The sequence below is a fragment of the Scatophagus argus genome, chromosome 15 (genome assembly GCF_020382885.2).
Source record: "Scatophagus argus isolate fScaArg1 chromosome 15, fScaArg1.pri, whole genome shotgun sequence".
Taxonomy (NCBI): domain Eukaryota; kingdom Metazoa; phylum Chordata; class Actinopteri; family Scatophagidae; genus Scatophagus; species Scatophagus argus.
In genome coordinates, this window is record NC_058507.1 from 15,154,099 (window position 1) to 15,179,146 (window position 25,048).

Genomic DNA, 25,048 nt, shown 5'->3' on the forward strand with positions numbered 1-25,048 from the left:
AAATTATTGTTGCATTTCGTATACACTTTATCACAATTTCTATGGGAATTTCAAAGATTCAGAGTCTCCTGACTAATGTTTTAAAGGTATACTTACTATGAGCACTCGGATGAAACACTCATATGAAATAGATTTGGCCTGTCTGCAAAGTTGAACACACTTCTCTTTCTCTGTCCTTGCTGCATTTGTGTTTCTTATTTTCTTACATAAATGAAAATGTCAACTCTGAAATCATATTTATTAAAATACTTTTCTTTTACAGATAAAATAAACATAATTTACATGAAAACAAATATTTTGAATTATGTTTGTGCTTCTGAAATATTATCAACAAACTCCTTATATGTGAGACAACCACTCAAAGCAAAAGTAGTTAGTAGCAGCGCAGTCTGATGAAATATTTAAACCAAATGCTCACCACAGTGCACACTGTAAATACAAATCATGTTTCTATCTAAATGGCAGAAATAATGGATATAAGTACAAATGACTTTACAAAAATGAGAAATTAACAGCTTGCCTCTGTGCATTTGTAATGTACAGCTGAGTTGTCAGAGACATTGGAACTTTTCTTCTGCGAGTGTTGTCTTAATATGTCTGAAACACCATATTTAGATATGTACAGACAATGTGTTTTGTTGGTACTATTATGTCAGTCAGGGCTTTCCTCCATTTTGTAAAGTATTGTTATTAACAGTAGATTTTTTAACTTCTATTTTCATAGATTGACTCTCAGCTCGTGACTCAAGTTTCACTCCACCCGAGATCCCCAGGGATCCTAGCACAGCCTTCCCTGTCTTCAGGCTCTTGGACATTGGGATGCGGGTCAGCCCTGTGCGAGGTGTCTGGGCATCATGCCCAGTCTGTTGACAAAGAGAGAGAGTAAAGTTTCTCAGGCAGGAGAATGAGCATTTATGGAAAAGAAGCAAAACCAGTAACAGGGAAAAAGGAATTCTGAATTTATAAACAATATAACTGATCATAGGCTATATGGTATATGAACTGTTTGACAGAAAAATGTAAACATTTATTCATTCTTTCACTTCAGTCCCAGTGGGTTAGTGTTTGTCCAGGCTAGGTTCCACTGTGCTGTTACTGGTGCAGGACTGTTTTGTGTCAGCCAGAAGGCACTGGGCCCTGCAATGCTGTTTGTGAATGTAAACACTGAGTAACAACTATAAATTACAGCACGACTGTAGCAGAGTGGCAAAATGCCACATCATTAACTCTGTCATCATTAACGCTGTTCTGAGGCCTGCCCACAGGGCCATTTCTCTCACGCTACCCATTTGATCCACAAAGAGCACATTATCAGGTCCACTGAAACACCAACACAGTGATGCTTCATCTAACATTCCTATTTACCTTATGAAACATTGTATGTGCAATATATGTAGAGTTGAACCATGGTCAGACAGACTTTCTGCTAAGCTAAGATAATAGACTGCTGACTTTAGCCTTCGCCAAAAAAAGATTCAACTAAAAAGCAAAATATTTTTTTTCTCATTTACATGTAGCCCAGAAAAGCAGTTAGTTTGGGTTTCAGGTTTTGAGATATATGTCTGTGAGGAATAAGAAAAGCCAATATAATGGAGGGAAATGGAATATCAATTGGTACTACTTTTCATCACATTTGCTTTTCAATTATTTCTTTGGTGGCAAGCACTTCCAGTGGACTGCTCACATCAATATTAATATATTACAAGGAGTAAATTGCTGTGAGGCAGGTATTTCAAATAACGGATGAACTAAACCAAAGCTATCTGTAAGAAAAAAAAAATGTAATTTCATAATGTGCATAAACAGAACCATTATGCAAAACTTACTGTGATATGGGTGGGTCTGGAAGTGGTGGATGTAACGGGGGAAATCGTGATGCTGCTCATTACTTTGCTCTGTGTGCTTCTGGTAGCAGTTGTGGTGATTTGGCGAGGGGAACGCAAAACTGTCCCAGTTGATAAAGTCATTTCCTTGCTCTCAGTCACAGCAGTCACCGGCCTGACTACCATTTTTGGGGTGATGCTGTTGCCTAGGTGAATATGGATCTTGTTATCTTCAGTGGTAGTTATTATGCTAGTGTTGTTGTGTCCCTTTCGTATAGGCGTTGGAACCATCTGTTTCTCTGGGGTAACTTTGAAAACAGCTCGACCCATGGTCATCTCCTGGGGTTCAGGAGAGGCAGATGCTTCAGGCACTATAGCAGTGCTCACTGTTGTAATAGATACAGGGGACAAAGGCCTCCCTGAGGCAGAGAAGGGGGCCTGGCTGCTTTCTGAAGATTTGGCTCTGGATATTGTTGTGATGGTGACTGGAGACTTGACTCTTTCAAGGCCCTGAGGTCCAATGGTGGACTTTCTCTTCTGGGCTGAAGCTGAGTATGTGGGAATGATTGTGATTCTGGATTTAGGTTGAGATGGGTTGGGGCTAAGGGGAGCTGAGCTGGAGAAAAAGTCCTCAGCAGTGGGGCTGCTGATCTCCAGAGTGGCCATGTTATTTTGGTGGTCTGGTGTTACTCGGATGTGTAAAGGCTGCCCTTGTGTTTGGGACATGGTCACTTCAGAAGGCAAATGATTTCCATTAATTTGTGGAGACTTTTCCAAGTTGGTCTCTTGAGCGGTGTGGTCCTTTTTCCTCATCCAGGGGATCCAGGATTTCTTCATGCCTAGGTCACTGCTAGATGAAGGGCAACGCTCAATACCACTCTTTTCTGTTGGCTTCTTCAGGCACTTCTGTCTGAGGTTGCTCATGATGTGATTCTCTTCTTGAACAGACTTCCTGATAAACACAGCTGCGGTGTCCTCCTCTGTTGGGCCAGTGGATGATGCTTCTGTCTGTACTCCAGTGGATGTCACAGCAATGTCCACCATTCTCCTCCCATTCAAACTGGGTCTTAGTGCTCGACTTTGACGCTTTGCTATCTCCAGTTCTCTGGTTAAATGGAAAACTTCAGTGCCCATGTTCTTGGCTTTCTCCCCTTCTTCCAAGAACCTCTGCTGCAGGATAGAGTAATCCACTTGGAGCTGAGAAAGTTGATCTTCCTTGTGCATCAGTTCATGGATCTTCTCCTTGAGGGCTACAATATCAGCCTGCAGTTCCCTGGTTTTGACTTCTTCTCTCTTGCATTGTTGTCGGAGATCTTCTTCTTGGCTCTCCGCCTCTCCTTTCTCAATTGCTTTGTTTCGTGCTATCTGACTCCTCATTTCTTCCACTTGTTGGGAAAGAATGTTGGCTTTGTCTTGTTCAGTCATGAACCTTTTCTCCAATATGTCATACTGATCTTCTGTCTTGATCAAATCTCCCTCAACCACTTCAAGTTGTTTGAGACGATTTTTTAAGCGCTCAATTTCAAATGTCAGTTCCTTAACTTTATTATCTTCTCTTTTAACAGGGTCAGACATTCTTCCCTGTTCACATTTCACAGAATTCTTCACTGATAGCCTTTCTGCTTGCTCAAACCCATCTAACCTCTTCTTCATTTGACTGACCTTAGAATTAAGATCTTTAGTTTTATCTATTTCATAGGCGAGCTTAGTGCTTAGCTCGCCCTTTTCTATGGTTAGTGTCTCTACTTTGTTTTCCATCTCTGATTTCAATTTCAGGAATTTTTTGCTTTCCTCTATTAATTTTTCTGTCACCTCCATAACTTTACCCTGCTCAACTTTGACCATGTTACTTAAATCCTCATTTTTCTTCTCATCTGACTTCATTCTTTCCATCAGGGTCTTTCTTTCTTCCATCAAAGCTACAGTCAGTGACTTCAGCTTGCTCAAGTCATCCTTAAGGCTCAGCTCAGACTTCTCTAACTTGAGTTCAGAAGACTCAAGCTCTTTCATACGTATCCTGAGAGCTATGACTTCATCAGAGAGCTCTTTGGTCAGGCCCTTCTCTCTTTCTAGTGCAGTTTGTAACTGTGCACACTCAGCCTTGCTTATGCTGAAGGCACCCTCAAGTTTCTCTAACTCCATCATTCTTTTATGGAGTTTCTCCACTTCTAGCCTGAGGTCTTTACTCTTAGTATCCTCCTCTTGTAACCTCTTTCTTAGCTCCTTACACTGATTTTCAGTTTTTGTAATCTCCTCATCTTTCCCCTCCATCTCAAGAACTCTTTTCCGCAAATTCTCCAACTCAGTAATCAAGTTGGAGTTGCCACACTCCCCTTTGCCAATCTTCTCCCTCAGCTCCTGCAGTTCTTCCTCAGATTTCCTTAAGGCCTTATTGCTCTCCTCTAGCTCCTCAACTTTATGGGAAAGCCCTAAAAGTTTGGCACTGAGTTGACGACTGTTGATCTCCTGACTGGCTAGCTTTGCATTCATCTCCTCATGTTGTTGGTTGAGCTTGGCAGATTTCTCCTTAAGTTCAGCCTCCAGACTTAGCATCCTGTGACCATCTTCCTGAGCCCGCCCCCTGGCTTCATTCAGCGCCTGCTCCCGCTGCTGGAGCTGCTGGCTGAGTTCCTGGACCCGCTGGCTCTGTTGGTCCATTTGCTCCAGGTGCTGCTGGCGCTCATTGACCAACATCAGGGTAAAAGACTTCAGCTTGACCAATTCCTCCTGTACCTTTTCCAGACGTTTAGAGTACTCCTTTTCCTTTCTTATTTGGTAGGCCTTCTCGTTCTCAAGCAACCTCTTCAGTCTAAAATGTGAAGATAAAAAACAAAAGCAAGGATTAGGATTTTAAAAATGTAATAAATAATCTTTTCTTCTTTCTTCACAGAAATCCAGGGATTGACTATTGCTGCTGAGTCCAACACTTGAAGTCATCTGGGATGAATTAGAATTTGATGGTATTTTTTTTATGTTACTGTATACAGTGCAATGAAAGGAAGGACATAGATGCTATATTCCTATGCAGAACAAGCGATAAGATAAAGAGGGACAAATGAAAAAGAACTAGACTACAACTCCCAAACACTCCTGTTATTTTCATTCCTGTTGTTGGGATAGATACTAAGAATACAAACTACTGGTGAAAGTTTAACTAACACCCCCCTCAACAAGTGGTCTTGTTTTCTCTTAGCTTCTTTCTATGCTGCTCATGCCCATTCTCATCTCCGGGTCAAACAAAATGCATGCAAAGCAGATTGAATGCAAAGCTGCATCTTCTCCAGCTTGTACACTCCCGGGGACATTTTAATAAAATATTCACCTGGAACATTTTTGCATTGCAAAAGTAATCAAATTAATATAGACACCAGCAAAACAAGGGACATTGTCCATCAACTTAAACGGTAGCTTGTAAATGTTCAAAATCAACCTCTTTCAAAACACTAACTCAACTCAGTCACAACATCTCAGAAACTTTACAACAAATCCCATTTCAAACTTACCATGAATGCCCTAGAATCGGCACATAAGCTTTTGTTTGGCAATTTACAAAATCCACATGAGAACCTCCTTTTCCACAGACCTTCCACCGTCACATTCCAAGCATGTTATCAGGACAATGAAAGGTGAATAAATACAGTGGAGCACCACCGGACTTCTACGGAGTGATGTCACCTCATCCATATAAGGCAGTAGTGAGTATGAGAGTGTGTGTGCAGCTCTTCTGTGGACATTGGGAGGGGGGTGGGACCTTTGCCAAAGGAGGAGTCTTTTTCAAAATGCTCCCCAATTTTCATGCTTCCTTAAAACATGGCATGTCTGAGTGAAAACACATACAACAACCTAACCATAGATTCTTTTTCAGAAGGTTTACAACAGTAGTACAAAGAATGAAGGTGTATTAACATTTTTCTCAAAAATATCAGGTTCAGTGCAAGTTTAGTGCAAATTAAACTATATCTCCATTTCCCACAGTGCACAGGATATTGCCTCTGCAGACTGGACGCTATAATCTCACTGGCATAGGAGACAGGAGAGAATGTCTGCTGAAGTTCCACTTGAGGGGAAACTAGACTTGAACTGGGTTTCTTACAAAGTCAACATGTGATGAGGAAAGCAGATATGGATGAGTTGGATGTTTCCCTTGAGGAGAAGATGATCTGGGAGGATATGTAACCATGACAATAGATTTATGAAGTGCTATGCTCTGACTTTTGCATTAAACAGTATCGATAGGGTTAATCTTTTACAAATAATAGTTTTCATAACCACATGTCTCTGAATCAGGTTTAGTTTGAAAGTGTAAATGTTGATTCTCAGTTTGTAAACGACAGTAAACATTTACACTGATTCACATTACCGGCAGCCTTCATTGCCAAATGGAATTTGTGGGTCTGGCTGCTGTACAAAAGGTCCATCCATCCATCTCAGAGAGCAGCTCTTAAAATGCATACTTATATAGTCAGATGTCATTGATAGCTTAGAAATTGGCACTATAAAATTACTTCCACACAAAGGTCAAGTCATGATGTCAGTGGTATTTGGCTCCAGTGGTCAAGTCATGTAATCATAGTTTAGTCTTGCAAAGCTTTGCTCTGTTACTAAGGAAGAAATAATTACAATAATATTGGATGTGTGCAGTGTATTCAGTCTTAAATGGCTACCTCAAATGTTTGGCTAATGCTATGAATCTAAATGGTCAGCTGCAAGGAAGACAGAACTTGAAATGCATTCTAACTGGAGAGGGGAAAACACTCATATTATTTTGTACCTTAACAGCATGTGTTTCTTCTTTCAAATGCATTGTAGGCTTACGTGTATTGTTTGAATTAAGGTTCCAGCTTTTTAGTGTGTGTCAAAGACATAAAAATGTATTTCTTAAGCAAATACACAGGTGTGATCCATAAGCCAACCTTCACAAAAGAAATTTTTTTTCATCCCCATCCCATGCCTCCTGGGAAATTTTGCTCAGAGGCACATTCAGCCTCTCTGTGTCTGGAGGCTGAGGACTGAAGTAGACATGAACTGCCAAAAAGCTGTCAAAACACTGAATTGTACAGTAATGACCTCTCTTGACAGAGAAAAAGCATTAAATGTTAAGCAAGAGAGCCAGTGATAATGTACGGTACATAAGACTGATTTTAGTTTTCATTTCCCGAACTGCATTTTCATTTTGTTTGCGTGACTTGCGCTCTTTGAAACGGGAATGGACTGGGAGTCTTTTCTTCCATTAATCATTACACATGCTGCCATGTCACTTAAATATTTTAACTTCTTGACATATAAATTGCTCTGTTGTTAAGGTGTTAATGACTGATGTTTACCAGTCAGAACCTGACAGACATATCCTGTGCCCATCCTCTGCATTCCTGTAGATGTTTGGCACAAGACCTCTGACTTTTCTTTCTTCACTCTCACTAAGATGGCTGGAGGAGATCACACTGATAAAGATGAGATGATGACATGCTTCCATCTCACCTGAAAGAGTGAATGTCAAAACATAGCAGAACCAGACATGTGCATGCTTCTCTAAAGGTTTTGGTTCAAATACGTTTGTGCAAAGTAATGTTGTCGTGCTTTTGAATCTGCTTATGCACAGTATGTGCTCATCTGTATTTTGCATATTGATGTCGGCTCATCCATTAATCAATAGTCCACACAGTTATTTCTCTTGCCCTTTTCTGTTTATGTCACTTTAGTGTACTTCTATAGGAACATATTGAAGAATCTGGGCTCTGCACGTACTGACAGATCAAGACCTTGCAGAGCTCATCCCTTTCACTATCTCTGTAAGAGGCGAACCTGTACATGAACCAAGGAACATGCTGGAAAGTACCTGGGAAAAGAAGGTCACCTCTGTCTTACATGCAAAGCAAGGATCAAGGGATCCAATGCTTTCTGCCATATGCTTCAAACTGAAGGCCAGACTTATTGCTCAGCCTCACAGAGCTGCTAGCATGGTTGTGGACTACTCTTTTCACTACCTCCTGAGGGCATTTTTTTTTAAGATGGTAAGATGCACAAATTTGCCTGTACATCAAAGTGAAAACCAAAACCAATCATTTCATGATTTTATCGCTGCACTACTTCTGAACTCATGCATGCGTATATTTTGCTTCAGGTTAGATATGCTTGAGACTCAACTTCAGTTGAATGTCAGTCAAGCAAAGTCTTCAGCAGAACACAATATGTATTCAGTCTGCTGCACACAAACAATACTTAAGTGTACACTGATATCCAATCAAGAACAAATTCTTTATTGAAATGTTTTGAATCATGACTGCACTCTTTCTCTGCCTTATGAAACCAGCCAGAGAAGTAGTTAAAATGCTGAGATAAAGTTGCTGCTCATTTCCCAGCCGCCTCACTGTGTAATGGCAGCTCAGCTGTCATTACTTTGATTTAACTTCTATGGTCTGTTTCCTGCGTCCTGCAGTAAAAGCTCTAGGAAGTGAGGTAGTCAGTGCCTCCACTGGGTCCGTGCTGCAAATGAACTGTTTGAAGTTTTGACAGGTCATGAAATACGGCATATGAGTGGTCTAGTCTTCTCTACAGATGACTGATTATATGTACATTGAGTATATGTATGTACTACACAGTATGCTACAGATGCTCTCACTTTTACAATTCAATTCAATTCAATATGCCAAATAATAATGATATTAAAAAGAAAACAAACAAGTTACAGTGGATAAAATCAAGAAAATAGCAGAAAACATTATTTGCTATCTTACTCTGTCTGTCTCCTGCACACATGCTATCATGCCTGTTGGAAAACTACTGATGCTATGTTAACGTACATGTACAATATACATTTATGAACACAAAGTCCCCATTTCTCAGGGTCATTGTGTGAGAATGGACAGCGATCTGCTATGGGAAGTGCAACAAAATACAAGAAGCAACAGCCAATTAAACTCTTTCATCTGTAAGTACATTAATTAGTAGGGCCTCCTCTCTCATACACATTCAGTGCACATCTACACACTCACAGCCAAGCTTGTTTGATCTCTGTGAGGCCCTCCACTCACACACATGATGTAACCATCCCCTCTCCACCCAACCTCTCATCCCTCATCTCCTCTTGACCAACAAGCCAGGTCACAACCTCAGTAATGACTTCACTGCACAGATGATGTCATGGGAGGTTTACTCCTCTCAAAGTGCTTTATTCCTTCACTTGTCTCTGCTCCTGATCCCCCACCAAGTGGCCTTGTCTCCTCCCCTCTCTGCCACTGACCTCCCTCTTTTCCACAGTAAAGCGCATGACCCCACCCATTCCTCACCTACAAGTTCCACTCCACCTCCCTCCTCTCTTCCACAAGCTCACTACCTCTCCCTGTCAAACAAAAGCACGTGAGGTTATCACTTTAGTAATAAGCTCCTCCTCCTCTCCTCTTCTCTTCCCTCTTTTGTGACTCACATGATGAGGCCAACTTTCACACATTCTCCAATGTCAATTTCTCCCTGGATTCTCACACCTCTTATACATTGCGTGTCCCTCACTAGTTTTATGCATCATGATGGCCCCCTAATTCATGTTTTCAGTTTCTCCTTTCCCTCTCTCTCCTCATCACTCTCCCCAACTGCTTTCACCTGTTTCTCTTTCACCATTACAGCACAGTTCTTTCTTTCTTTCTTGCCAATGAATTCTCCATATACCAAACATATATTGTGTTTTACTATTGTAAATAAAGTAGCCACTTATATAATCCATTTAATTACAATCCTGAAAATGTATGTCAGTGTTTCTGACTAATAAACCTTTTTTTCTTTGTCTTAACAGTGTGGCAGTTTCCTGCTCCCACTCCTCTCCTCCTCCTAACCCCCCTAACCCTCACCTTTCTCTCTCCTGCTCCAAAAGGTTGGTGAAGTCATCACTCTTATTCATGTAGTCTGCATGCTTGCGTTTCTCTGTGTCCAGCTCATGGACAGTGTGGCGGTGGCACTTCTCAGCGAGCAACAACTGGCCCAGCATCCTCCTGTATGTCTCCCTGTGCTTCTCCTGGAGACGTTCCAGCTGGGGAAACATGCAACAACACATGCAAGGACACAAAACACTGATTTTTATTTGCTGTTATGTTCCATATAACCTCCTATACATTTAAAACATTTTAAAAAAAGAAAAATTAAATGACCAGACAGAAACATTTCTGTGTGACTAACAGCTGCTGACTGACCTCAGCCATAGGCTTCTGGTAAACAATGTGGTTGTGCGGCTCGGTGCCACTAATGAAGCTGTCCCTCTGCAGGGCCTGGAGGGCCGAACCAGGGACAGCGCAGCCATATCGTGACTCGAGGGCTTCTGGGATGGCCCTTTTTGAGTTTAGCATGCAGATGACATCTTCTCTGGCCTGAAATCACAGAGATAATACAAGAAAAACAAAAATGCAAGATGCAAAGATGCATTAAAAATGGATCCAAACATGTGAATTTGGCATTTTTCCTGAAATGTCTCTGGATAAGGTAGGTCCAGTTTTAGGATGTTTAAACTCCTGTAGCATTTGCATCTTGAATGGAAGATTTCTTTTAAATAATCACTTGGTTAACACATGGCGCATTTGCTTGCTTTCTGAGGCATTTTAAACTGCCATTTTCACCCACAAGATAGAGCTATTGTGCAAAGAAACAGCAGTCCAACTCAGTCCAAAGGCGGCATCAGCACTTTCCATTCAAACTTCTTTTCTGTTAATCCTCAGTGCCTTTCACATCTGTGTTCTCTTTCCCTGCTTATCAACACAAGTCAAAGAGAGGGCAAATACAATGGAGAACAACACTGAACCCACCTGAACCTCTCCCTCCATGATTCCCAGCAGTTTTAGCAGATCTTTTTTGGACAGATCCATGATGTAATCTTTTTTTTCTCCAGTGTCAGAAGAATCAATCAGTAACTTCTCTTTGTCAGAGATCACTTCGACCTCCACCTTATCCTCACCCTCCTTCTGCTGAACTTTGGCCATTAAACTCTTCACAGGCAAAACAACTTCCTTTTCTTGGCTGATGTCATGGTTACCCTGTGGAACTCCCAGCACCCCATTGGCCGAGCTCTCCACCCTGCTGCTTTTGGACCTCATGCTCTACCTGCAACAAGAAGAGAAAAAACAGTAATAATAATAATAATGATAACACAAATCTTGTGAGTTCTTTGGCACAGTTTATTTTCTTATGTTACTTTCCCTGTCATTTAGCTTCAACAGAAAGTTGTCCTCTGAAAAGATAATAATACCTTTCCAATACTAATGTAATGTCTAATATTACAGATTGTGTTGTGCATGTTCACAATTTAAAGTTATGACTCAGGCCTTGACTGTCATTTTTTCACATCTCCTCTTCTCATTTGCCGCCTTACTGACCCACTTTTATCCAATGACATGTACACTCACACTGATGTGCTGTGCAAATAGACAGAATTGCAGGATGCCATTGTCCTGGAATGATTCCTAATCTGGAATGAAGATCCATTATTACCTAAACCATTTTTTGCATTGTGTGGTGGTGTGTGGTTTGTGTATGTCATGCTGAGTGTTGACAGTCGAGAAGCACATTTGTTGCACTCCTGGGTGTTTTAACCTTCGCTGCTGACATTAAAAGCCAGAGAGTCAAATATTTAATCCAGATTCTGAAAACAAATCCATTGATGACAGACTGTGAATTTAATTTTACTACACTAATCATTTATAACAACACAAGCCATGCTGAAGTTGTCTATAGCTTGCTTGTTTTGTGACTTTGATTACTTTAACATACAGCGAGTTGGGAGAATAGCATTGAGCTAATCATTGTGGGTTGAAATACACATATTGTTCACTTATGTTTCAGTGGTATTTTTTTTGTCTGTAATGATTTTTAACTGGATGTCATTTAACTTTATTACATTTTTAAAAATTGGATTTTAAAAATCTGTGAAAAAACAATTGCTTTGTCATGCACACATTTGTACCAGTATCGCTTGCAGTGACAGAAGCTTGACATTTCAGCCACTGAGCCATTTGACTCCCATTTAACAGATTCTGTTGTCAATTTGTTGTTTTATTTCAAACTTTTAATTTATTTTTAGATTGCTATTTTGCTATTTCATCTGTTTATCAGTTACTTTCTGCTTGTTTTAACTTGCTTCAGCTTTCTCAGCAGCAACCCTTGGTGTTCATGCGTTAAAAGAGCTTCAGGTTAGTGAGAGGGGTGTGCTGTGCAGTCAGCATAGACATCACACCAGTTTGTATTGTTTGCATTTTCCTCTTGAACACAAATGTATGGAAGCATTTTTGATTTTTTTTTTTTTCTCAGATTAGCTGAACAAGTATCTGTGGTTTGGAATCCCTGCAATAAATAGTCAAAAACGCACTGTCAAAACAACATGTGTTTGTCGTGTTTCTCTTTCTCTTTATAAACGTGAAAACAAGCATCTATGTTTATGTGTCTGCAGACATGTGTTTGTTTAAGAGAGCTTAAACAAACACAACAGCCTAGAGACACTGAAAGAGTGTACTCTTCGTGATCGATTTCAGAAATGACATCACCAGCGCTTTTTAATCACAAACAGAAAACGCCTCCGGGACCCCAAAATCCCCACTGTAGCACTCTGGTGATCTCATAGCACCCTGACCTCTGAATCATGCATTGAGACATCCTAAGCAAGCTTGCCAAAATGTCATGAATTGTCTCTTAAGCACAACACTGAATGCATATAATAGCAACAAAGCAAACAATACATGCGCACTGTCTGCAGTATACTGTATATGGGGTAATATACAGTATGCACACACACAGCTATGCCCAAATACTCTGAGGCAATCTGAAATCTGAGAGTCTCAACATCAAAAACCATTTGAATCAGTCTAACAAGATTAAAAGAAGGTGATGAAAGTGAATGGGCTGTTATAGATGAGGAATTTGACTTTGCATATATGATGTCGAAGGGTTTGAAAGTGAGTCCATCAAAGGTTTTGGTCCACATCAAGAAAAATGTTTATCTTCTTCTGTAATAGTGGTAGAAGTTAAGACTGCAGGGAATCCTAATGATGCTTAAAACCAGTCTCTTTGAATCCTACCCGTTTCCAGGAAAAAGTCGCAAGCACATGAGAGGGAAGAGTGCAAGATAACAACAAATGCATCTCAGTTCAAACCAAAAAGAAAAAAAAAATCTGATGAACCAACACATTAAGTACATTTCTTATCTTAGTTCTGAGGGTTCAGTCAGTGCACGCTGGCTCCGAGCAGAGCTGGCTCTTAACTGGAGATTAATTGCAGTGCCTCCTTTCCTGTCCATAACGATTAGTTTCAGCTTAGGGCTCACTATCATTGAGTCAAATGTCATGGCACAACAATACACACAAGAGCCTACAGTGTTCATCCTATTCAAGCAGTGCCAGAGAATTTGAGTGGCCAGAGAAATGTCCACTGGTGCAGGGCATAAAAACAGGCACTACTGGATCATGAGTGATGAAACACAGAAGCATGTGCAGTACTGTAAATGACTTGGGCTGAGTTCCCAAATAAGAAAAAATGGTTGACGCTGAGTTAGGCACTCTGTGGTTTATTTTTCATTTCTGGTGTGATGCCATGAAAATCCAGAGAAGCTACTGTAACAGCTCACCTCATTTCTTGGTGTGACTCCCGGGCAGCAGAGCACACAGGAGAGTGTGGCAGTGTGTGTAGTTAGAGCTGAGTGCTAAATCACTATAAAAAAGTTCATGTGAAAATAGCAATTCAGTGAACATAAAGAAACTCATTCTGTTAAACTGCCCAATACAATAAATTATCAGGTCAGTGAAGTTACAAATGACAACACTTTGTCATCAAAGTCTGCTTGTCATTAAAGCCCACTGATGACAAATCTTTGATCCACCTTGACTGGTCACCACTGTCTTAATTATAGTGAATTCTCCCAAGCAACAAATGGGGATTCCAAATGCCACGTGCCCCACATTCCAGTCTGACATACAACATTCCCAGTTGTCTTCTTGAAAAATAGAGGAAAGCTGGCAGACAATATACAGTTACTCTGATGTCTATACCAACCCGCCACGATGCCAACACACATTTATGGCATCTAAACCATCGGCACAATGCTAATGATTACGCAGCATCCAATTCCATAGTGCCTCTTCATATGAAAGGGTGGTCTAATACCCAGGAAGGCCCCAGTCAAGGCCTGAGCCTAAATTTAAAGCAGGACCCCTAATCTATCCCATGGTTTGGGCAAGTCCAGCTGTCACATATATGAGTATTTATAGGTCCCCACAAAACACATGCCTCCATTCCAATGTGAAAAAGGGACTAGAAAATTTTACCAGTGGTCAGCAAGTTAGTGAATATCATTGCTATTTACTATAGGACCTTTATCTTTGGTCTGAAATTTCATCTCTTCCAAGAACTTCATACACGAGAATACAGTGCTCATCAGTAGTTGCCACAGTGGCAAGTAGGCTGTAACACAGGTCAGATTAACAGCACTTTATCAGTGCTGAATGCTCTGCTTCAGAACTAAAGCAATGAGGCAAATTTGCTCCTTACAAACCACCTCACGAAAGGTCATTAAGTCCTTACAGGAGAAGGAACTGGATGAGGAAATGTCTGATGAATTATGGGAAGAGGCACTCAAAGGTGTATACACTTGAATTTGTGCTTCACTCAGTTACATTCATTGTATTCAAACTCCTTAACACAAGGGCTCATCAGACCGAAGGAGGTTTGTCATAAATTTATAAGGATCTGAACCCCAGTTGAGTAAGATGCAACCAGTCTCTTGCAAATTATTTACATCCTTTAGTAGTGTTCATCTCTCGTTGGTTTTGGGAAAGATATCTTTAATACAATCTCAGAAATAAGTCTAGTAATTGCATTATGCTATTTCTCTCTTTAGACACTTTCTCTCCTGAATTATCTGACTATAATACTGCTGAACACATATAATATCCATAGATATTATATTAGATATTAAAAGTGAGGAAAGGCAGAGGTTGGGTAAAAGAAATGAGGGATGGGGACAAAGGCTACAAATAATAACAATGCTATAGGGAAAATTATGTGTTTGATTCAGTGTGTTTGAAATATTCACACTACCAACCCAGTGTAACTAAATAAGGAGAGGGAAATGATCTTGCATGCGAACATTTGGCAACTTGTTCTAACAGAGGACACTTATAAATCACAGTACGCTTGAGAAGCTCTTCCATCTTGAGAAGAAAAACACATGATGCAGCCAAGATATGGGAATTTCAATCAAAACTATAGCCACAGATAAGATTCGAAGCTACGAGTCAATCCATCTGTTATTGAAAGTTTTGTGAGCACCTATTTCCCATGCAAGGGTACAAAGCTGCAGTCTGTTCCAGGATTGTGATGGAGAGTGTGTTCCAGGCTAGACAGCCAGTGACCTCTGGGGTCAGATTTTACATAACAGCCATATTCAAGAGGCTTTAGGCAGAGATGGATGACAAGATATTTCTGTTCAGATAACAATGCTGACTCAGACTTGGGAACATTCTCTTCAAATTCCGTTTTTTGGGACCATTTTCTAGTAATTCTAAATTGACCTGTCAAAGAGCCTTCATGGACAAAAGATAAGCATTTACAGCTTGTCTTCCTGTAATCATGGCATCTGTTAATACCTCATAGTGACAATAACTTTAACACAAACTGGATCAAAATGTCAGCATGGGTGGTGGGTATCATCTTGTAGTCCTGATGTCACATAAACCTGATCCTCTCAGTGAAGCCTACTGTTGCTTCAGCAATTAAGTTTTCACTAATGTGCAAAGTAGGAAGAGTTCACTGCATATAATTTCTCGCATTAGTTATTTGATAGCCTTGTTTTATCTCAGCACAGGTAGTTCCTGGATCAGTCACTTATAAAATATAACATATTTATGACAGTTGTGCTGGTGGAACTTTGTTAAATATTCACTCTTTTATGAATATGTTCCCTGTGTTGATCCACACAAGCAACAGCAAATCTTTATAAGCTGAAATATACATTATGAATGCTGATGTATGTGGGAGACTTTGATGCATATTGTATTTATTCACGCAGTGCACCAGCCCCACATTTCTGAAGCGACATGCTGTCTCCAGACATATGGATGGGTGCAGCAGCTGGAATACATGATTCAACTCCATCTGTCATAATTAGTCTAACATACATCTTGGGAAAAATTGAACACATCTATGATCTAAGTCTTATACATGTTGTAATATGGAGCAATTCCCATAGCAACAGCATTCACTCAATCTATTGAGATTGTCTGTGATCTGAACCCGATGCACCACCAATGGCATGAGTGGATGTCATCTTCATGGGATCAAGGAAGAGATCGAGTTCGGGCCTTTCTATGAATAGAAACAGCAAGACATATGGATGAAGCAGCCTCAGATAGGGCACAATGTCACGGGGTCAGCCATTTGTTTATGAATACCTCATCATTCAGTGGATTTAATTTTCTGTCTTGGCTAGTGGTCCTAAAACTAATCAGTTTTTCTGACAGCCAGTTTAAGCGTCCTTTTTTTAGAGTTGGGACATTTTAAGGTTTTATCAGTGAAATGCATTATTTTGACTAGACTAAAGTTATGCCACAGTTGTATTAGAGGCATTTAAGTTCATACATTCTAATAAGCTTTGTCACTGCATCTACTTTAGCCACTTTAGCATAATGTTTGGAAGTTTCATTTCCTGCCCGCTGTTTTTAGCCATGCTTACGGAATGGCACCATGGATGGCAATGTTGGTCAGTTGGCTGGCGGGCCATGACTTTGGTCCAGACTGAAAGCTGCCAGCTACAAAGCAAAACTAGGATCAAACTGGAAAGAAAGTTAGTCACTGGCCAAGTAAAGACAAAGATAATTTTTTTTCCCAGGAGGTGGTGGAGACCAAAACAAAGGTAAAAGAAGAGCCATTTTTGGGTCCAAGCTTAGACAAGCACAACTCCAGTGCAACGGTATGTCTGTTAGATGTCTCAGTCATATGTTTGCTAACACATTAACCTTCACAACTTTGTTGGGCTGAAATATGTGTGTGCTTGTCAGTTTGTTTTGGACCTTATCTAGTAAACACATCACACTTTGGTGTGCTTGGAATGATAATGAAATACATGGCTAACCGCACTATTTCAAATCTTCATCACCACTTTGACCCATTTAAGATTGGAAAATAAGCGTTGGTATTGTTTTGTGTTGCTATCGTGACTGGGCTCTTTTGTCTTTTGTTTATCTTTCTTTTGTTTATCTTTTTCTTAGAGAACAAAACGACTAGTTATCATAAAAAAGAATGAATGCATTGTTGCAGGTGGAACTAAAATGGCAGTCTCACTAACAGATATGTGATATTACAGTGTGATATTTGGTCTTCAGCACTAAGGGACCACAGAGTAAGTACAGGCTGTTTTTTTACTTCACTTCAGTCACATCACTGGAGATGTGGGATCTCTGGGTGGCTATCATCACCATGCACCAGCTCAATGGAAGGGTCATAATTAAATCACTTCCCCTCAAAAAACATGGATAAGAGAAGAAAAGCATGGGATGTGTATGGGTGGGAATATGGTTGAGAGAACAGCTAATATTTCCCCTCTGTGAAATTTCAAGTGTCTCATACATCAAACCAAAGTAGTTTTGTCCTGCTGAGAAAGATGTGATGGTGCAATGCATGATTTATAAGCTAAAAGATAGAGTAACCGTTACAGACTATTAAGCTCTGATGAACCTGAAACGTTTGTGACACTTGGGTGATTCCTACTCTATGTATGTACATACTTCATGTACTGTAAGAATGACCTCACTAGTTCTAATATTATTACAAGTCAACAACCAATCTATGTGTGCCATCTTGCTCATTCACTACATATCAAATGAACTTGAGAAGATCTTGAGTTGCTGTGGTTTTAAGGACTTATTTTTAAACCAAGGGAACATGAGTTGTAAGTACGACTGTTCTGCGAAATATCCAAATGTGTCTAAACTGCATTTTTGGAATTCAAGCAGAGGCCCTTATATGACTGGAGCTGTGCATGTGTCAGTGACAGCTGTTGTTGAGGCCCACCAGACGTATGGGGAAGAGACGGACTACTGGCAGCAATGAGCTCCCACTATATTGTGTCTGTGTTCTTGCACACAGACATATTCTCAAACACACACACATACAACACACAAGCACAGACACACATGGATAAGAAGAAAGGAACAGGGTCCCTCAGTTGATAATGTGCAGGAGACCACAAATGTGTCAAAGAATAATGAAAGTAACACATTTGAAACACACTTTCTTGCTGCATGGTGTCTTACAGCTATTCCTTTTTCAAAATATTTCTTTTTTTTTCACTAAAAAAAATTCACTGGGTATTTTCTTATTTATTTTGTAAAAAATACTTCCTGTTTATAAACCAATTAATTGAAACAATGTGCTTTATGCAGAAACACAGTGCTGCCCATGCAGACAATTCAGCATGTCTGGACTGTCCCTTCCTATATCGTGCTCTGTCAGTTGGACATTGTCAAACGATGCAGCAATGAAAAGGAGCACTCTCATACTCTCTTGTACCTCACAGATAAATTACAGTATGTCACCTTCTGTATGAGCAACAACTCAAGTGACACAGAGCTGTAGTAATGTCATGAAGTAAGCCAGTGACACATTTCCTGCAAGTCAAATCAATGCTGCTTTGGTAAACACCCAGGCTCGGCCGGCTTGATTTCAGTTTTAACAGGGACCGTATTATTGATTTACAACAAAACCTGTTCATCTACAAGTTGCAACTGTAAATGAATCAGTCTTACTCGTAAATCTGTCTTTCTCGAGTAGCCATTTTCCCAATTGAGCTCCACAGACATTGCTGGCTTTGTGCAGGGATAGAGGATGAGTTTTGCTAAAGCTGGAACAAGCGCAAAAATGTTAATGAGTAATATCGTTCAACTGATTCTCTTTGTCGTGTGTCAGCGGTGATATCACCAAGTGCAAAGAGGCCACATCAGCTGGAGAGGGTGGGAGGCAGGGGGAAGGGTGAAGTTGTACATAGCCCCTGGACACTGACAGAAAGGATCTTTGACAGCAGCCTACAAGCCACACCTGCGTTACATTCCCTAGCTGAGGATGAGATACAGTTCATGTTTTATTTTCGGTTTTCGGTTTTTAGGCAAAGTGATGTGCGCTTGACAAATGGACAGTTAGCAGCTAGCAAGAGCCATGTGTCTCCTCTGAAGCGATGACTTCATGCCGATGAAATGGAATTCATTTTGGCGTCATTACCATCCATAAATAATCAGGATGAAAGATGTCATCCTGCTGCAGCTCGTGAGGGCCTCAGATGCTTCTTAACTTTAAGCAGTGGTGTGTATTTGTACTTGGCGTGTATACAGTAACTTCAGTAGTGAGAGCTACATGGTGCTGCAGAAGAGTTGGCCCCTGAAGGAGAACCTGAGTGTCAAAGTTGCATTTGTGTATTTCTATATGAGTGATATGATTCACAAACATGAGCTGACAAATCATGTAGATCACTTCTCTTTCTGTTGTATTCTCAAAGTCTCAATGCACCATCATCCTCTGTTTTCTGGTGGAACTGTGGGCTTCTTTATCGGCATGCAATGCACGACAACCTCCATGCTAAATGACCTTATTCATACAGCAATGTAAGATGCAATTCATTGAGAAATGTTTGATTCATGACTTTTGTTTCTGTATGCATTGTCACAACGTCAAAACTGTATTGCCATTAACAGCACACAGAGTAGACCCTTGTTTTGTCTTGTCAACATGCAGAAATGCACATTATTTGATTGTATAAAAAGTGAGCTGAATTAAGTACATGCTTCAGGAAAGAGTTGTTTCATTCATACAGTGCAGAACAGCTCTTACCACAACTGAAATGAAGCCAAAGGGGTGTATATCTATTAACCAATGCCCTTTATAGCTTCTTAAACTTATTGCAGCTAATGAGTAGCCCCTGCAATACACCTGAGCCATTTCCTATATTTTAGTGTGAAAACAGGACAGCTGATAAGCTTCACACTTGTCTCTGGTTGTTTCCCTGACAAGGGCACTGAGAACAAGAATGTTTTGGAGAAATTTAGGAGAAACTGTTTACTCACCTTTTGTTTTGTTGTCCCCAGGTTTAACAATCAGTAGTCAATCAAGAGTAATCCTATAGAAAAGGCACTCAAGTATCCACTAATATCCTCTGGCTTCACAAGTGTGGTCCACTTGTGGTGTCTGCTTGAGCTGGCTACTGAGTTGTGCCAAGAGCCATCTCAAGCTCTGTTCTCTCTCACTCTCTCTCTCTCTCTCTCTCTCACTCACTCTCCTTTCAGTTCTTCAGGTCAGAAAGGGAATGGTAGAGAGCATGAACGGCATGACACTGTAACTTCCCTCTCTCTCTCTCTTTCTCTTTCTCTCTCACTCTCTCTCACCCTCCCTCCCTTTCACTCCCACAGCCTATCCAGTTGTGATCCACATAGCAGTTTAAAACACACCTCTCATTTTGTTTTCCTCCTATCGTGACGAGAAGTCAGTCTGAGTGTCTGAGAATGAAAGGGAGGGGGGTTGGGGGTGGAGGTAGGCAGGCATTATTCTGCTCCCTCAGTGGTTGAAAGGAGCTGTTGCTTGGTGAGGAGAATGGCAGAGGTGCGGTGTGATGTCCTTTGTCACAGAGCCAGATCTTTTCAGTCGCCAACATCCTCCATTGTCCCTCTCGACTCTCTTTAACTTGAGTCACCAAGTCTAAAAGTATAGTTCTATATTTAACTTGTCTACTCTTGCCAACAAGAGTACTGTTAGCAGCTGAGGCTAGCTGAATGTTAGATGTTTTGGCTGGCCAGTTAGAGAGCTAATTCTCTCCACTGACCCTTGGTGACAGCTGAACCATGCCATTCTCTCATACTGGGAAAGTCCGGTGACAGCAGCCACCCAAGCCTTAATAGCGGTCCAAGGAGCCACCAACTGCTGACTTAAGGGGGGCTGATTGAAATTTTCCAGAATCTTGGCAGCTAGTATACCTTTTTGGCTGTACATGAAAAAAACAAGGCCAGATCTAAATCTGAGGTACAGTAATTGTGCTCTGCATCAATGGCAATAGTAAACTTTGCTGCCAGGGTATCGTGTTAGACAAAAGCACAGAAGAAGTAGAAAGTAGACATACATAAACTTGTTTCACCTACTTTTTTGTTTGTTAGATAGCATTTAGCCACCTTTCAAGGTCAGCATAAAATTGCTCTCTATCTATCTATTTCCATCTAGCACCCAGTTAACTTAGTTGATTGGCCCTTTAAAGAAAATCAACTCAGGTTAGATAGTTATCTCATACATAAATGCAAACTGTTGCTAAAACCTGTACATCTTCATGTGTGACTCCATCCTGTACTAGATGGCATAAAGACAGTCACAAGCTAAAATGTCAAAATTTTGCTGCAAAATCAATTGATTTAAAGCAAATGTCTCGTTAATACTGATCTTTCAGGGACTGAGTTCAGAAGAGAGGAATTTGTTGTAATTGTTTAGCTGTAGTGGTACAGTGGTTAGCACTGTTGCCTCATAGCGAGAGGGTTCCAGGTTCGAATCCCGTTCTGGGCCCTTCTATGTCTCTCGCCTGTAGTCAGCTGGGATAGGCTCCAGCTCCCCTGTGACCCTGATGGATAAGCGGTATAGAAAATGAATGGATGGATGGATGTTTAGCTGTGCAGCACCAGCCACTTTAATTTAACCCTCACAATTTAAACTTCTTCTTGGTTGCGGACACGTATAAGACACCGGTTGATGTACAAAGACGTGTTTTGAATGAACTGTGAACTAAAAGGATAGCCATTAGCTAACAGTCCTAGCTTAGAAACTGCTTTCTTAAATATATTTTATTGAATGAAATATTGTAGGCTACAGGCCTAAAAACAAAATGTCAGGTTAAAGTAAAGAGCACAGAACAGACAAAACAGAAAAAAAGCTCAGAGAAGCCACTCATAGTGATTAACCTGTTATGTCACAATATTACAATATTGTGCTGACAATATCATATTTACTACCTAAAATGTATTGTATTTATGAAATGACATAAAGAGGACAGAAACTTTCTGTATTCTACATATATGGAAATTATCTTCACATAAGCAGTGAAGTCAAATAACTAAGTGAGATCATTTAATATATAATAGGATTATACAGTGTCCCACAATGTCACAATTGATTTGACAATGACAAAAAAAAGCAAAAAAGCTGATGAAATCCATTTGTTTTCAACCTGACTGTTGTTAGCTGTTATTGGTTAATGTTTCATTAGTTTGTGTCTTGTGATAATCACTGACTGTTTATCATTTACCTATACGACATGTTGGGTAGATGGATAATTTAATCCTGATTGAGGGAGTGAAGGGAGTGCCTCACAGCCTGAACTGTCCTTTGCAGGAAAGTGAAAGTATTCACCTCAGGGAAGGACATGCTGAACATTATGATATTCTTATCTCTAGATAGAAACCAAAGCAAACAAAAAACACAGCAGCTAACCATCAAATAAACTCACTGAGGAATTGTGTCAGATGGACATGAACACATTTTCCACCTGTTTGTCAGTTCTTCTGTGTTACAATGGACATATGAACCAACAGTGGTTTTATTCACACATAGCCACAATGCTGGATCATGTGGGTGTGGGGATGATGTAATGTTTTGTCCGATGAAATGAAAACTTTCTGCAGCAGACAAATAGGTAATAGAAAATGGATTGACACAGAAACTATTATTTTCCCAAGTGCCACTAGATACCTGAAAAAACAAGGTCACCTGAGAATTTACAAGCTCTTGAGCCATTTTTGCGTTTTTATTGTGCTGTGCCTGACAGTCAAAGTGAACAAAGAAAAATTAAAAAACAAAGCACATTTGTTTGACAGACGCCTTCCTCCCCACATATGAAGTCATCCCCTATGCGGTACCGAAAAGGAACTTCTATCCAAACTGAGGTCATGAGAAGTGTATTTTGATGGAATGCCATGATTCCCACACCCAAAATGAAGTCATGTGGTGGGATTCAGTGAGGAAGAGGTTTGTTGTGATTTCACTCTGTATATAATGCCCACAGGATGGTGGTCCTGTCTGGGCCTACTGGGGCTGCGGTCGGTATGAATCACAGTAGAAATATGGGCCGGTTGGAGTAGTTGCAATTCCCACACTTATAATATGATCAGAATGAATAGCACAGATTTAATTAATGCAAGATGGATGATAAAATGTTGAATTGAGCTCTATCATCCATCTGACGAGCAGCTACGGCATAAATCTTTTTGAGACTTGTGTCAAAGTAAGCCTGGCAAATGAAGACAATGAGATATTTGGCAAATTCATTTATAATGTCATAAACCAGTTTTGTCAAATGATGTAACCCATATCACCTTTGCCTTCTGTGTGTAAGAACACGGACACACACACACACACTTTTATACCTTAATTTTTCATACAGGTCTCTCGACACTACCTTGTCATTAGGCCTACATATATCTTCCCCCCGACAACATGACTGAGGTCCCAGCCAACGATCGTGTGTGTCATCAAAACACTCCTGCAACATTAACAAAAGTCTGTTGGTTTCCACCTCTTCAGCAAAGGCGTCACCTCATCTTCCCTGGGTCATTTTCAGTTTTACGCTGTGCGCACAGATGCTAATGAGATGTCCAAGCAGAAAGTGAGATTAGACCAGGAACACCATATTCCATGTTGTCTTGGCCTGAATCCATAAAGGCACTAAAAAGATTTTAAGTAAAAGGGATGGAGGACAAAGATGAATGATGAAGAGAAATATCAGTAATAATTTCAGTAATTTTTGGGGGGCAATAAAGGTAATTTATTAATTATCTATTTAATTTCACCTATTTAATAATTTTTTTGTGAAGTTATATGAAGATTGATACCTCTCAAATATGTAAGCTAAATATGAAGCTAGAGCCAGCAGCCAGCTAGCTAGTTTAATTAATATAAAGACAGGAAGCAGCTGGCTTTCCAGTTGTGAGGTGACCAGCAAGTCGCCGCTCCAAGCCAAAAAATAGTCTGGCACAATGTTTGCTTTTATATTTAGGTTTTAGTGTGGATTAAACTAGCAAGCTACCTGCTGGGCCATGGATTGTATGATCTTTGGACAACTGTTTTCCCATGTTTTTTGCCCACCTAAGCTAGGCGGCTGCCACTTCTAGCTACATATTTAGCTGTAGTATTCTTCTTCTCATCTAACTCTTAGAAATACGGTGAATAAGCGTTTTTCCAAAACGTTAAACTATTCATTTAACATCACAGCCATAGAGTGTATCATCAGACTACCTTTGGTTATTTACCACCAAAACCTCCAGGTGTACAGATTATTTTTCCTGAGCTGTGACAGACAGGATCTTATTCGGTTTTATTTGTCACAAAAATCACTTCGGAAACAATGATCATGTTATGCTGATTTTTTTTCTCTACACTACACATTAAAAAAACTACAGTGTCATACTTGAATTCGACACGCAAGTTCCAAAGTCCACCAAATGTTTTATAGTAAAATGTCCTAAAAAGGGAGACAAATCTCAGTTGACCACAAAACAACACATGTATCATAGGAACACAGCGATTACCACAGGAATTTCAATGTTGAACTACCACAGCTTCTTTGATGTGGTACCGTAGCATAGGATTTTTTAAGGTTGACGGACAAGTATGTCTAATTAGGGTTTGGATTTTCCACTTCCGAACATAGTAAATAGTGTCCTGTCCAAAATGATAAATGTACATAATTTTGTGTTCATAAAAAGAACCAAAATGACATCATACAACAGTTTAATTCAAACTATTCTAAACAAGGACTGCTTGTATTCATCCTCAGACCTCTTGAGCCAGATTCAATAAATCACAATAAATTGGTGCTCATTCTGCCATCTCCATCCAGACCACTCTTGTATTTGATTACAAAAAAAAAAAAAGAATCTAGTACATTTTACCAGTTTTACAATTACTTTGTGTTCAGTGGAATACAATATTGCCATAGTAAATACTTGAACCAAGAAATTCAAACGGATGTTGTAATAGTATACATCTGGTTTCACTTTCTGGGCTATTAACCCCGTTGAACTTGTTATAGCATCCATAACACATCCAGCTAAATCATAATACTGACTCAACTATGAGTTATCATCATAACAAATTACTGTGGAACTTCTCAGGCATCTCATCTCTTGTGGTTTCTGCGTTTATTGATGTTACTCTGTCCATCTAAATTGGCTTGGAAATTGCATACT

At 40.1% G+C, this 25,048-nt stretch overlaps 1 protein-coding gene across 1 annotated transcript; it reads right to left on the minus strand.

Moving 5' to 3' along the window:
* Positions 1-227: 227 nt before the first annotated feature.
* Positions 228-20,119, minus strand: LOC124071902 (filamin-A-interacting protein 1-like). Its single transcript, XM_046412951.1, has 6 exons — positions 19,898-20,119; positions 10,610-10,904; positions 10,004-10,177; positions 9,665-9,843; positions 1,827-4,632; positions 228-863 (listed from the first exon to the last, which is right to left on the minus strand). The coding sequence occupies exons 2-6, from the start codon at positions 10,895-10,897 to the stop codon at positions 657-659; spliced, it is 3,654 nt and encodes a 1,217-aa protein (XP_046268907.1). The 5' UTR covers positions 10,898-10,904; positions 19,898-20,119; the 3' UTR covers positions 228-656.
* Positions 20,120-25,048: the final 4,929 nt, after the last annotated feature.

What these genes read in the sequence shown, in the direction of transcription:
- LOC124071902 (XM_046412951.1), bottom strand. Translation starts at nt 10,897, where the DNA reads ATGAGGTCCAAAAGCAGCAGGGTGGAGAGCTCGGCCAATGGGGTGCTG. An exon ending in ACCAGAAGCCTATGGCTGAG is followed by an intron (nt 9,844 to 10,003) that starts GTCAGTCAGCAG and finishes ATGTTTCCCCAG; the next exon opens with CTGGAACGTCTCCAGGAGAA. An exon ending in CCAGACCCACCCATATCACA is followed by an intron (nt 864 to 1,826) that starts GTAAGTTTTGCA and finishes CTTTGTCAACAG; the next exon opens with ACTGGGCATGATGCCCAGAC.